Genomic DNA, 14,757 nt, shown 5'->3' on the forward strand with positions numbered 1-14,757 from the left:
TTTTACATGTTTCCACTGCTTTTGAGGGTTTTATCGCTACGTTTACACATTTTTAACGTTTTTACGAATCATTACTTTGCTTATATTATAAACTAATTCAATTTATAATCTACTTTGAATTTCCGAGCAAGCAAAATTATACTATGCTTTGCATATTTTATATTATAAGTGTGGTTATTAAGAGTGTAACACGTAAATGTTATTTTAATGTTGCGGATATATGAAGTATGAAGATTAAGTGAAATGAAGGTAATTAAGGGAAGATAATGAGAAATTAATGACAGCGGCCGCTGATCAATCGATGAATATGAAAAATATTACAGATGAATAATTATTGAAATACAAGATGGAATGAGCTGATATTAAAAATAAGTTTTAAGTCGGTAGTGGTACAATGAGATGAAGGAAGTGTTGAAATCGTAATTTAAGATTTTTTTAAGAAGCTATGAATTAAAGCGACGAGTATATAGGAGATGAAAGAAAATATTAATGGTTTAATTGTCGCAAAAATGTGTAAATGTAAGTTTTATTACATAAAATGTTAATGATATTTAATCCAGAAATAACAAATGGATTTAAACTGAGAGTGAACATAAATTTCAATGACTAAAATTGAATAAAAGTGAAGGTGAAGGCGAAAGATATGAAACATAAAATGAACTTAATAAAATGAATGACAAAATGAAATAATGATATTGATGCAAGGGAGGTGGGTGGGCAAACTTGCATACTACTATATAATAGATGATACGATATTAAAAAAAACAATTGATGAACAAATGGTGAAAATATATAGAAATTGCAAAAATAAAACAATGGTAATTACTAATTATATAAGTTCTATAAGAGAAGGAAATCGTGTATAAATTGCACTGATTTATAAATTGAAAATAATATTGATTACAATATATAAATATACAAAAAACACAAAATAACAAATTTAATTAAAATTTATTAAAATAACAAAAATAAACAATGTGATAGAGGAGGTGGGTGGGCAAAAAAAAACAATAAAAAAAATTAAAGAAAGATTAAACAAAGGTGATAAACACCAAAAAATGTATAGATATGTTAAATACGATATAGAATTTATAAAAATTAAACAAAAGACCCTTTTACCAGCAAAAAGTAAGAATTACGTAATTTATCTACAAAATATTACATAATATATGTGCGAAATATTATGAAAAATATACAATATGACTTTTATTCCAAGTGAATGAAGAAATATTTGAAGTTTAAATAAAAGGAAATTGATATAATTTGATATAATGATTATTTTGATGAGAATTTGGTGAAAGTAATATAATGTAAAATATATAATTCATAAAGTGAGAAATATGAATATAGAAATGATAAATAAAATAAACAATGTGCTAGGGAGGTGGGCGGGTTCAACTAGCACTTGAAAATACTACAATAAAAACAAAATAATACACTATTTAATTATTTTAATAATAAAATATCAATTATTCTAGCAAAATTGCACGTAGCTGCAAATAAATTACAGTTGATAAATTCATTTTTTTTCAAAATTACAACTAACACTTTTATTTATTAAAATTTAAAATATTTTCACTCATAAACCAAAGAGAAGCCAACAATTTACAAGTACAAACAATAAAAGTGCCTTTAAATCGTAAACCTGCTGTTTTATTTCAAAACTTACAACCAACAGGAACCACACTTATCCTATTCTATTATTTATCCTTCACCTTTCCTCTATTTTTATTTTGCAGGCGTTTTAATTTACAGCACAACTATAAAGCGAGTGAAGACTATCAGCCGAGTGATCATCACTCTCAAACGTAAACCCAGACGACTGTATGAAGAAAATAAGGTAAGAACTTATTTCACCCACAATCTAAATAAAAAAAAAAAACAACCAAAAACACAGTTAATTCGGTTATTTGGGTAATCACAATGACATCAATCTATATTTTTATTATTATTAACTTACCAAACTCATCAATTTCCAATTCAACTCAAAAATACCAGCCGCCGAAAATTTAACTTCTGTCTGCCTCAACTGCAACGCAAACAATCTTAGATTCTCACTAATTTCCCTCCGATAACCAGTCTCAAGAAAAAGATCTTGAATCAACATCCTTGTAAAAAAGCTCTACAAAAAAATTAATCAACAAAACAAATAAATTCATTATAAATCTTATAAATTACTTCATCCTCAACAGCACTGCAATAAAACACGACAAAATAAAAATGTGTTATGCCAATAATCATCATAAACATAGCCGCTTTCACCAATCCATAATTAAAATCAAACTCACTCAACTTTTCCGCATCTAAACCAACAATAAACACCGAAAACGCTTGATTGACTTCTTCAATCAACGATGTCAGAATCGCCAGCGCATGAAACACGCCATAAACCTCCGACAAGTCACGACAAATCATCGTTAAACTTTCATGCGTCAATCGTAGAATCGTCAAAGTATCTTTAATACGTTTCAAATCAGCACTCTTACAAACATTATTCAATGACCTTGACTTATTTTCAGCGAGTAAACTCATAGAGATAACAATGTTTTTATTCGTTGATTTTACTCGTTTGTGTTGGATTAATTGCTGGACAACATGATTCACTAATTTAAATCTAGCGAAAACCATATTTAACACAGCAATGAAATCAAACACTACAATTGAACGTAAGATGACTCCCAACAAAATGGCGACGCGATAATGTATGACATCTTCACTATACCAGCCAAAACCAACTTTAACTGAGAGATAAAAAACACTCAGAAGAAAGTGTAACAAATACAAACGTAGTTCATTGTTCGTAATTGATTGACAATGTTGTATTTGTTTGTCGAGGCCATTTTGGAAATAGATCTCAATAGCACTGTCAAAATCTTTGATTCTCTGCACATAATCATATCGTGTTTTTCTTGTGTTTAATATAATAACAATGCAGAGAATCATGTTGAAAACAATCGAAGCTCGATCCATATTTTTAAGAATCGATGATGAACTCTTTGGATGTATTAATTTCGCATCGATAATAGCACAAATCGATACATAAAACATGATAAATATTATTAATATTTGTTTGCATATTGTTAACATTGAATTATCTGCGATTTTCGATGATAAAGAAAAGAATTGTTTCAGGAGTGTCACTGGTGTCAATAGTATTTCGACCTGAGAAATTTTAGAGGGTTTTTTGGTGGACATCATGATAGCGGTGACAAATACAACTGAATTTTGTTATGTTTAATTATATTCTTTAAGAATATTAAAGCATTTTGAATTGATTACACCTAAAAAGCCATTAGAAAACATTTTGCATGCATTATTAAATGAATTGTCATGATTACAGCATAAACTATCATTAAAACTGGATATCTATAACCTGTAAATTCACGGTTTGATGTTTTGAGGTTAAGCGGCCCTTACAAAGCCAATAACTTTCGATTGAAAGTTGTAAATGCTAAAATAACGTGCCAGGAATGCACCGCCTAAAACCCATTGATTGTCTGATCCTGGCATGAAGACAGAATAGCATTTATCGACGTTTCGAATAGTAATCTGTAAAAAATGTATATGTATATAAATCACATAATAATTTGCATAATTTTACTTCTTACCCTATGCGTGTATTCTTTTCCTTTCAAAAGGAATGTTTGCCCCCCGATTACAACACTAAATGGTGGCAGCTTGTTGATTTTATCACAATCAACCGCAAACTTATCATCATCAGGGGTGGCGTGAATTCGATAATTTATTTCATCCACAGCTTCTTTGGGAGCGTAAATGTTGATGGAACCAGTGTCAACAAGAGCGTCACAATTCTGCGTACAGAGTGGAATGGATTTCTTGGCTATTATTAAAGCAGCACTAAAAATTTCATTCATTTCATTGATTTAAAGGTTATTTTGAGGTAATGTGAGGTTATTTTAAGGTTATGTTTAGTACCTATCCATTTTGAATGCCCACTGACCATAGGAGCTATCCACTCGAACATAGGTAACTTTATCTTTGACTTTGTTGGTGACATGGATGTGTTTTTCATTGATTGCCCCCAACATTATGTCACCGCCACGACTGGACTGGTAATCTCTACAGAAACATAATTATTTTGTTATAATTTATTTTATAATTTGTACCTGTTGAGAAAAATCGAGAAAATTGGTTGTTTAAGCCAGCCTTCTTCATAGAGCATTTCAGGAACTGTTTTTTCACCATTGAAAGATGGCGACAGTCCAATCAGACCATCGGCCTTGTTGAGCATGAAACTTGCAGGGACCTGGGTCATTTCCACAAAGGTTTGGTTCAATTTACAACCGCCAAACTAAAAAATTACCATTTTTAAAGAAAATTCCGCGACTGGTGAATACCTAACACTCTTACATTGATTTTATCTCTTGAATAGTAACCACTAAGAACCTCATCACCTTCCCGTGAACTATATTTAGTCCCATTGCGAACGTAAGTGTCGGAACGATCATGATCATAAAGTTGATGACCCTCTTTAATCAAGTAAATATTCATTTATTAATAGTTTGATTAATAATATGAGTCATTTGCTTACTGCATCCATCAACACTTGGAGGGCAATCTTTTGACATTATCCAGCTGGTTGTCCAGGCTGTATCAAAGATAACTTGGAACTGTTGACTTCTTGACCCTACTCTGATAAATCCATAAAACTCATTCTTGAAATAAAGAGTTTTATCAAGTTAATTCAGGCATTAGATAATTAATTATTCAATACTTACATCTAAATATTTTTGCAGGGCTAAGGTGTAATTTGTGGCATTTTTGGTGTTTTCAAGAGCATGAATATCTAATCCATGTTCATTAGCAATTTTTAAGTTTTGTCTAGGACTTCTCCTTCTTACCAAATGTACGCTGCAGTTAAAAAGTTTAAAAATGTATTTGGAAATATTGCGCAATATTTAATTCTACGAAAATGATTGTAATGTGCTTACTTTATAAAACTGCACTCTGCATTGAGTAGAATATCAAACATTACCACGAAATATACTAAAAGCAGAAGCTTAAACATGATTAGAATGTTTAATTTTCAACTTATAAAGAAATCACTATAAGAATCAAACCGATCTTGAGCAAATTGCGTCGTAGACTGTGCTTTGTGTCGTGTTTTAATCTTGCTTGTAAACTTGTTACTGTGGAACCTTTGTGGAGCCAACAACCACAGAATAAAAAACATGTTTTCAAAATTCGGGACTTCCCAGATACAAAGAATGGGTTTTACATTACATCCTCAGTTAAAGTTAACATAGTTGCCGAAGTAAAGTTTTTAAATTCAAATAATTTATATAAATACTTCAATATACATATTTTAATAATTTGTAGTATGTTATATTTGTATTATGCTTGTTTTTATTATTGATTATTTATTATTTCTGTGTTAATTATACATTTGAGTGAAGATGTATACTAAGTTGCATACAATACATAAATATCTACAATGTGTCCAACGCATGAAATGCAACTGTCTAACCCAACTTTGTTTGCTAACCGAAAATGTCGATGCTGCTTTCGCCAAAGAATCTGGCATTTATACAGAGTTTCTCTAAATGTTTACACACGAAACCGGCCAAATTAAACGCCTCCTCATCCAGGCTGTTAACCACAAAGCAGATACCAAGTAAGACAACCTCAGTACCACTAACAAAACAGTCTCATAACAATTTGTTTTCTTTCTGCGAACAGAAAATGAAGTTATCAATACCATACCGCAAACGCGCACGTTTCAAGACAACTTGAAATTTAGAAAAGATGAGGCGTCACGTAGTATTCTAGTACAAGTGCAATCAGCACAATCCTACAAAGAATTGCATAGTTATTGCAGTACATTTGGGCACATTAATAACATGCTGCATTATTCAACTGGTACAGAACCAATGCATTTCATAATTGTTGAATTTAATCATGTTGATGATGTACAGAATGCCTATGCAGGCAGTGGATATTTGGAGGATACACATGCAGTGCCTGTACAATCACAATTCATGTGGTTTAGAGCTGCCAGTAAAAGAATGAGCAAAGTTAATAACTCAAAAATGCAAAAATGCAAAACTCATAGTTGAAAATGGAAACAACATCTTAAGAGATATGGAAATCATGGATATATTAAGAAATGCTAATAATGTTTGTTATTTCATGTTGTAATCTATAAAATTTTAATTATTTTAACCAACAGGTTTCAGAACAAATGCAACAGTTGCACAACTTAACAAAACTTAATGAAATTGGAACCAGATTAAGGTTTTGGTAGCGAAACAGGTGGAATTGTCTGTTGCTGGCATGTTTCCTTCAGCTGTGGCCTTTCCGTTTGGTTCTTCAGTCAATGGTTATGGCAAAATGGGCTGTGATTTAGACTTAGTTCTAAAGTTAAACAATAATTTACCAGTAAGTGCATTTTAATCTCAGAAAAATTTAAATTCATATTTTTATATGTATTATAGTCCATTAATGAAGACACCAGATTAGTTTACCATAGCAAAGCGAGCATGGGATCTGAACGTTCAACTTCTCAGCGTCACATGGAAGCAATCAGCGATATTCTGCAACTGTTTCTTCCAGGTTGCTCACAAGTACGACGTATTTTACAAGCACGAGTGCCAATAATTAAATATTACCAGCAATTGGCTGATATTGAATGCGATTTGTCCATGTCAAACACGTAAGTGTTGAAAAATTACAAATTTTTAGATTTTTATAAGAAAAAATATTAATTCAGGTCTGGGGTTCATATGTCTGACTTTTTATACTTGATGGGATCAATTGACGACCGTGTCCGGCCACTGGTCTTCACAATTCGTCGCTGGGCAGCGGAAACGGGGCTAACAAATTCATCCCCTGGACGCTGGATATCAAACTTTTCACTCACTCTCTTAGTTATTGCGTTTTTACAATCAAAACCCATTAATATTCTTCCATCTCTTAATACTTTGGTACAAATGGCTGGTGAAGACGATAAATTCATCGTTGAAGATGGCCTAAATGTCACATTTCTACGCGATCACAACAAATATCTCCAAGTTCATCCCACATCGAACACTGACGATTTAAAAGTGTTGCTTCAGAAGTTTTTAGAGTATTATTCATCATTTGATTTTCAAACGAAGGCGATTTCGCTAAATGAAGGCATACCGATTAATAAACCAGAACACAGTGCGTTGTACATTGTAAATCCTCTTGAACGAGGGTTAAATGTAAGTAAAAATGTTAGCATTGAAGAATTGGAGAAATTTAAAGCTGAAGTACGAAATGCTGCGTGGCTGTTGGAATCTGAGGAGAATAGGACAAATAATTGGGGCCTGTTGCATATTTGTTCACCAAAAAAGAAGACTAATAATGTTACCACGCAATTCCATAAACAACCGAAATTACTGGAGGTTAGCAAATTGTTTGAAGAAGATATAGAATATAAGAGTGAGGAGATAAAGCGACAAGTGCAGAGCATCAAACGGACGACGAAGGAACACATCAAGAGTTTGAGTGAAAGTTTAGACGTAAATAGTCAGAAAGCAGGGAGATAATATATAGAAAATTATTAGTAATTGTGTTTTAATTTACGAATCCCTGGGGAAAAATTGGTTTTATTGTTTCCTTCTCGAAATATTTAACAATTTTGACAGCTGTTTGCATACAAACTTGTAGAATTTGCATTGATTTTGTTCTGTTTTACATTTAAAAGCAATTTACTCTTCGAATTATTCTAAAAATCCAAGATGGCGGCGTCTAAATCAAAGGTTAGAGCTATTTTTATTAAAAAATGAAAGTAAGACTACTTATTTATTGATAAAAACACTCATATTTCATGTTTTATAACGAATTTTTTTTTAGAAACGGAATTTTCTTAGATAATAGTAGTAATATTTGAATTTATACTTAAGTCTACAACAAAATATTAGTTTAATACAATTTTTATCATTGCGAATTGGTTTGATATAAATATCAACGAGTGCGTTGATAACTTGATAACTTGATGGTACTAAAAAACCAATGCGAAATACTAAACGTAGACAGAGCGATTAGAATTTAGGAATCAGCGCGATAGCGCGTGTTTAATAGCCTGATAGCTACAGTAGTAGAGTGCTCCCGGAATTTAAGCAAAATATACAATAAAAAACGTTTGTAATATAATATATCGGCATTCCAAATACGAAGGCCGCGCAACGATTGCTTAAAACTAGCTGACCGTAATTGAGAACGTTGAGAACGTGGAGAACATCGATTTTAGTTGCGCGTTTTTGCTGTGTGTAGGACGCTTCGTGTGACTAGACGGAACACCTAATTGCTATTTATAGCATACAACTTATAGTAAGTAGTAAATTAGCTTATTATGTGTACGGAAACACTTCAATCATTATTATTAACATTTCATTCATTCAATTAGTGATTCATACGAATTACATTAAACTTACGATTGAATTATAATTTTTATTCATATATAATTGCTAAAGTGTCCACTGGATGGAGCTGCGATGCACTTTTTGCATTAAATTCGCTGTTCACGTATCAATGAAGTTGTTTGTTATTGTTGGTAGTGAGTTCACATTCGTGTCTCGCGTGAATTCACACTTTTTGTGACTCACTATCAGAAGATACCAAGATTATCAGCGTGGTACGAATATTCTATGCTGAATTCTAGCAATTTATAAATCAACCACAAGTTTATACTTGTTGACAGTGGCGGATTACGGCCTAGGCGCACTAGGCGCGCGCCTAGGGCCCCGGCTGCCTGGGGGGCCCCGGTTGCCTGAGGGGCCCCTGGCACTTATATGTCCCATATAGACATAGTAATTCCACAAATACTTCATCAGTTGGTTTTGACCTCAGCCTTTATGAATAACGTATTGGTTTTCACTTGGCGCCCAAAACGGCATTTCACACGTGTCCGCAAAGCAACCGTCACGGTTATATAGCTGACTTAAAACTTTTTATCTCCGATTTTATTTCCTTATTGCAAACTGTTTAAAATAAAATTTTGATGTTTTCTGCCACGAATTTTTGTGACCTTTTCTTGAATATTGCATTAGAAAGTTGTAGCTATAATGCGAGTAGTATATTGCCAATTTTTTAAAATTTCGAACATCTGTGGAGGAGATGAGTCGAGGAATATTCCATTGAGGTTGTAAAATAGCGGGTAACTCTCTTTTTTGGAATATTAATTATTTCGTCTTTCTATCATTTTTTCAAATCTGTTGTACCAACGTTTATCCTCCTACAATTTTTATCTAGATTTTTGGGGTGGTAGTTGGATTAAAAAAAAAACAGAGAGTGGTCAGTGAGTCGTTAGAAGAAATTGTACTTAGAAAGTTACATGATTATGGCTTAGATATCACAAACTGTAGGGGCCAATCTTATGATAACGCTGCTAACATGTCTGGCAATTACAGTGGATTACAGGCACGCTTAAAACAACATTCCAAATCAACTGAATTCATACCATGTGGAAGTCATTCTTTAAATTTGGCTGGGAATACTGCAGCGGAATCTTGTTCTGGAGCATTACAGTATTTTATGTTTATGCAAAATATATATATTTTCTTTGCTGCATCAACAAGACGGTGGAATATTTTAACCGAATGCATGAAAGATAAGAATTCTAAAAGTATCAAGAGAATAATTGATATACGATGGTCCGCAAGAGCTGACGCTGTTTTAGCCCTAAGACTAAATTATCATGACATTTACCAATCCTTGATAAAGGTAACCACAGATTCCAATGAAAAACCAATTTCAAAATTAGAAGCAAAAAAATTATCAAAAGAGTTCAATCAATTTGAGACGGCACTGTTAACAATTTTCTGGAACAAACTCCTACAGAGAATCGAAATTACCAGCAAATACTTACAGGAACCAAAGACAAATATTCTTAATAGTGTTAGTTTATTAAAATCATTAAACGAATTTATAACAGAGGTCAGAAATAATTTTGAAACTGTTGAAGAGGAGGCTAAATCTCTAACAGCTCATCATTCTTATAAAAAGAGATGAGACAAAGAAAACGCAAATATCCATATGATGAAACGAACAAAAATGATACAGCAGTTTCGTCAAGAAATTTTTTTATTGTCAACATTTTTTATATTGTATGTGATGTATTAACATCAGAAATTACTCGAAGGGGCGATGTCTATATCAATGTTCTTAACGATTTTAAAATTTTCTTTGATTTAAAATTAAGCCGTGTTGAGACTAATAATTGTGTACAGCGATTATTGTCTAACTATGAAAAAGATATTGAGCCAGAATATTTCACTGATGAGTTAACTCATTTTCTAAAATACATACAAGAAGAAAATATTAGAGATCCATATGAAATGTATGCAACATTAAGTAATGGTCTAAAATCAACTTTTCCAAATATACACACAATACTGCAAATTTTTTTGACCTTGCCCGTTTCTAATGCAAGTGGAGAAAGGACATTTTCAGTTTTAAAACGAGTCAAAAACTATCTGCGCAATAGTCTTTCACAAGAGCACTTAAATGACTTCGCATTAATGTTCATAGAAAATGATATTTTTAAAAAACTAGAGTACGACAAAATTATTGAAATCTTTGCCCAAGAGAAGGCAAGAAAAGTAAATTTGTAATTTGTATTTAAATACGATTACCGTTTTTGAGCACACGTACGATGAACTCGAGAACCAAGATAGCATTGAAAACGATAATCCCATCGCGGATAGTATGGCAGAAAATTTTACCTGTGATATTTCGATCGGTCCTGAAAACAATTAACGCACAACACCTGGTCCATCGCGAAGAGCGAATCGGAAGATAATCCATTAAATTTTGGAATAGTGCGTGTGGATTAAGCCTACTGGGGATACAACGATAAAAAAAACGCGCCACGTACTCTACCTCAAGGTGGTGTGGAAATGAGTTTTTGGCACAAACGAATGTTGAAGTAGATTTTGCGGCGCCCGTACGCTAAAACTATTAATTTTACTGGGCTAATAACCGTTTTTGAAAATTTTCGGTTTTAGGGGCCCCAAACTTGATTTGCGCCTAGGGCCCCACTGAAGCATAATCCGCCACTGCTTGTTGAATAAAATGTAGTCTTGAAATCTCCACTGGATGGAGCTGCGATGCACTTATTTGCATTAAATTCACTGTGCCAGTACCAATGAAGTTATTTGTTGTTTTGGTAGTGTGTTTACATTCGTATCCGCGTGAATTCACACTTTTTGCGACTCAATACCCGAAGATAACAAGATTATCGGCTCGGTACGAATATTCTATGCTGAATTCTAGCATTTTATAAATCAACAACAAGTTTATACTTGTTGAATAAAATGTAGTCTTGAAATCTCCACTGGATGGAGCTGCGATGCACTTATTTGCATTAAATTCACTGTGCCGGTACCAACGAAGTTATTTGTTGTTTTGGTAGTGTGTTTACATTCGTATCCGCGTGCAAAATCACACTTCGTTTGACTCACTATCAGAAGATACCAAGATTATCAGCACGGCATAAATATTCTATGCTGAATTCTAGCATTTTACAATTCAACAGCAAATATACTTGGTTTATTCGTGAATAAAAAGTAGTCTAGAAGTGTCCGCTGGATGGAGTTGCGATGCACTTATTTGCATTAAATTCGCTGCATTGGCATCATGAAGATATTTGTTGTTGTTGTAGAGAGTTCTCATTCGTTGCCGAATGAATTCACACTGTGTGTGACTCACTATCAGCAGATAACAATGAATATTTTATACTGAATTCCGGTATTTTACAATTCAACAAGTTTATACAAATATATTTGGTTTACCAATGAATAAAATGTATTCAAAAAATAAATACCAACAAAATCACGTCCCCATTGAATTTAAATCTATGCTTTATATATTTCAACATTTAATGGACACATCACAGTCAAGGACAACCAATTATTTATGTATTAAGCACGTGTAATAATAATGTAGATATAAGTTATCAACCTTCAGTTCAATTTATTGCAAACTCGAGTGTACACTTCACATTATCAACAGCCATACAACAATTTACAACCATAACTTTAAAAAATATTAAATTTTTGTGTGTGTTCTGTCACAAACCGTTAAAAATTGATAAAACAAGAATTTTAACATAAATTATAAAATTTTTGTTTATATTATTATTATCTAGTACTTACTCTAATTAATAACCAGTCGTATTTAATTATTAGCTCTTATCACACCAGTATTTATGTGCAGACCGGTTTATAGCAATCATTTCTTTTGACAACAATTGATAAAACAAGTAGTTTGCTTTAAACATTGATTATGTTATCATTATCAACATTCCTGTGCAAATATGTATGCTGAGGTGATGCTAAGGTATATTTTGCGTATTAACACCCACTATCTTTACAGTTAACTGTATTGTTACTTGCCAAGCATTATGACGCGTGCAGAGATTTTTATCGGGACCATTATTAATCCGTCTAAGGATAAAATCAGTATTGATGTGATAGAGAATGGATTTATCATCGTTAACGATTCAAAGGTATGTAATAACATAAATTACTTGTTAATAAAAGAAAAAAATTAAAATTGGATTTATCCTTTGGTTTGGTAATGAAATATCAAAATTTTGCATTAATTTATACAATATTGATTTGAAAATGAATAACTTTTACTAATTTGCAAAGGAAAACACTTTATAAATATTCATTTATTGTTTTTTTTTATTCTAAAAACAAATTGTACTATTTTATTTCTAAAAAAGATTTTATTGCCCGGCGCATCCACCAAATATTTAGTTTTTACAATTTTGGTATTGCTAACTGAATATTTTCTAAAATATTTTATCCAGATTGTAGGTCTGGGACAACATAAAGACTTGGAAAATACATTGTCAACTATTCCAGAACTCAGCACAATTTACGTGCCAAGAGTTACACTCAAAAAGAATCAATTTCTTATCCCTGGATTCATTGATACGCACATCCACGCTCCACAATACCCAAATGCTGGTCTTGGCTATGATGAGCCCTTACTAGAATGGCTTAATAAGTACACCTATAATTTAGAGAGCAAATACAGTGATTTAAAGTTTTCTGAAAAAGTTTACAATGCTGTTGTGGTACGTACCAACTGTCAAAGTCCACATTTTCAAAATTGTATTAATGTGTAAATCATTGATTATTAAACAGAACAAAACATTGAGTTATGGAACAACAACAGCCTGCTACTTTGCGTCTATGTTCAAAGACAGCAGTTTGGTCCTTGTCAATGCAGCAATCGATCAAGGACAACGTGCATTCATTGGTAAAATCAATATGATTCGATTGGCTCCAGATAACTATGTAGAAACAGCAGTTGACAGTCTCAATCACACTGTGGAGTTTATTGAAACAGTAATTGCAAAAGGAAGTGATTTGGTTCAACCTGTAATAACGCCTAGGTTTGCCCTGAGTGTTGACGCAAAATTGATGAGTCAATTAGGATTGCTTGCACAAAAGTACAACTTGGTTATTCAGACACATATATCTGAAAATGTTGATGAAGTCGAAATGGTGCATGACATGTATAATGGAAGTTCATATGCGGATGTTTACAACGCTGCTGGGTTGTTGACTAAAAAAGTAAGGTTATGTTTTGTATGAAAATAGGTTATCCAAATTAATTTATATTTTTATTTGTAGACAGTATTAGCTCATGGTGTCTATTTGACTGAAGAAGAGAGAACACTTCTTGCGGCAAAAGGAACATCAATTTCCCATTGTCCTAATTCCAATACTAGGTTAAAATCAGGGTTATGTGATGTCAGAAAGTTACAGGAGAGTGGAATTAATATTGGACTAGGAACTGGTAAGATTACGTGATTAAAATGCCGTTTAGCACACTTGATACTTAATAAGATACTATTTTAATGCATTTAGATGTCGCTGGCGGAGCTTCAGCTTCCATTATTGACGCAATGCGTTGCGCCATTGATACCTCAACGCATTTAACACACATGATAAAAGATTCCAAACCAATCACGTATTACGAAGCGTTTTATATGGCTACAATGGGTGGTGCTATTGGTAAAACATCAAAACATAATATTTTAGTTGTATTTTTGACTGTATCATGATTCTAGCACTTGATATCAGTGATAAAGTTGGAAGTCTTGAGGTTGGTAAAGATTTCGATGCTTTAATCGTCGACATGGACGTCCCCGATTCTTCAGCGCATCTTTTAGAAGATTATGCTGCTGATGAATTGCTACAAAAGTTTGTCTTTCTTGGAGATGATCGAAACGTGCAAAGTGTTTATGTTGCTGGCAAAAAAGTAAAGTAAAATTCAACTACGCCCTGACTTTCTGCTTTGAAGAAATAGTTATTGGATTGTCCGCTGGAGGGCGCTACCAGTATCATAAGTTGTGTTAATATTTTATATATAGTGTGATGCAGGCTGCTAGATGGCGCTGCCAGTACTATTAAGTTAATTTAATATTTTATTTATACTGTAACAGCTCGGTGAAAGAATATTTCCACTTGATTTAAGCGGTTTTACGGCTTTTTATTGAAATTGCCTTTTTTACACGCACGTTACCCGACATGCTAGTATTCTGTATGAAATTCACAGCGCGAGAATATGATGTGGCATGCAATAACGAGGCGTGATTATAGTCATTTTTGTATTGTAAAAGGTGTAACATTAGAAGCACACGATGACAAGCCGAACGGCGAAACGCGCGAGTCGCGGCTAACGAGCATTGCGGGCGGATCGCATGAGAAATAAGTAAAGTGAAGTAATTACATTGCGGTGCACAACACTGCA

General features: G+C 32.9%; 4 protein-coding genes across 4 annotated transcripts; 2 read left to right on the forward strand and 2 right to left on the reverse strand.

Annotated features, from left to right (window-relative positions):
* Positions 1 to 1,434: 1,434 nt before the first annotated feature.
* LOC135798336 (uncharacterized) lies at positions 1,435 to 3,198 on the reverse strand. Its single transcript, XM_065311153.1, has 3 exons — positions 2,179 to 3,198; positions 1,961 to 2,122; positions 1,435 to 1,864 (listed from the first exon to the last, which is right to left on the reverse strand). Exons 1-3 carry the CDS (start codon positions 3,196 to 3,198, stop codon positions 1,745 to 1,747), a joined length of 1,302 nt encoding a protein of 433 aa, XP_065167225.1. The 3' UTR covers positions 1,435 to 1,744.
* A 25-nt stretch (positions 3,199 to 3,223) lies between these two features.
* On the reverse strand, positions 3,224 to 5,161 carry LOC135798340 (uncharacterized). Its single transcript, XM_065311157.1, has 8 exons — positions 4,953 to 5,161; positions 4,740 to 4,872; positions 4,553 to 4,676; positions 4,372 to 4,490; positions 4,128 to 4,312; positions 3,937 to 4,080; positions 3,609 to 3,858; positions 3,224 to 3,549 (listed from the first exon to the last, which is right to left on the reverse strand). The coding sequence occupies exons 1-8, from the start codon at positions 5,027 to 5,029 to the stop codon at positions 3,403 to 3,405; spliced, it is 1,179 nt and encodes a 392-aa protein (XP_065167229.1). The 5' UTR covers positions 5,030 to 5,161; the 3' UTR covers positions 3,224 to 3,402.
* Positions 5,162 to 5,460: 299 nt separating this feature from the next.
* Positions 5,461 to 7,553, forward strand: LOC135798332 (poly(A) RNA polymerase, mitochondrial-like). The gene is given in 7 exon segments (XM_065311149.1): positions 5,461 to 5,635; positions 5,701 to 6,044; positions 6,046 to 6,138; positions 6,191 to 6,254; positions 6,257 to 6,399; positions 6,456 to 6,673; positions 6,731 to 7,553. Coding segments are annotated over 7 exon segments (1,788 nt in total). The 5' UTR covers positions 5,461 to 5,511; the 3' UTR covers positions 7,533 to 7,553.
* Positions 7,554 to 7,952: 399 nt separating this feature from the next.
* On the forward strand, positions 7,953 to 14,485 carry DhpD (guanine deaminase). The gene is made up of 7 exons (XM_065311151.1): positions 7,953 to 8,316; positions 12,361 to 12,493; positions 12,803 to 13,072; positions 13,143 to 13,574; positions 13,635 to 13,800; positions 13,872 to 14,018; positions 14,075 to 14,485. The coding sequence occupies exons 2-7, from the start codon at positions 12,389 to 12,391 to the stop codon at positions 14,272 to 14,274; spliced, it is 1,320 nt and encodes a 439-aa protein (XP_065167223.1). The 5' UTR covers positions 7,953 to 8,316; positions 12,361 to 12,388; the 3' UTR covers positions 14,275 to 14,485.
* Positions 14,486 to 14,757: the final 272 nt, after the last annotated feature.

Source organism: Atheta coriaria, unplaced genomic scaffold (genome assembly GCF_025399875.1).
Source record: "Atheta coriaria isolate IRGN ID8LTWV9N9 unplaced genomic scaffold, Caltech_Dcor_3.1 hic_scaffold_9_pilon, whole genome shotgun sequence".
NCBI lineage: Eukaryota > Metazoa > Arthropoda > Insecta > Coleoptera > Staphylinidae > Dalotia > Dalotia coriaria.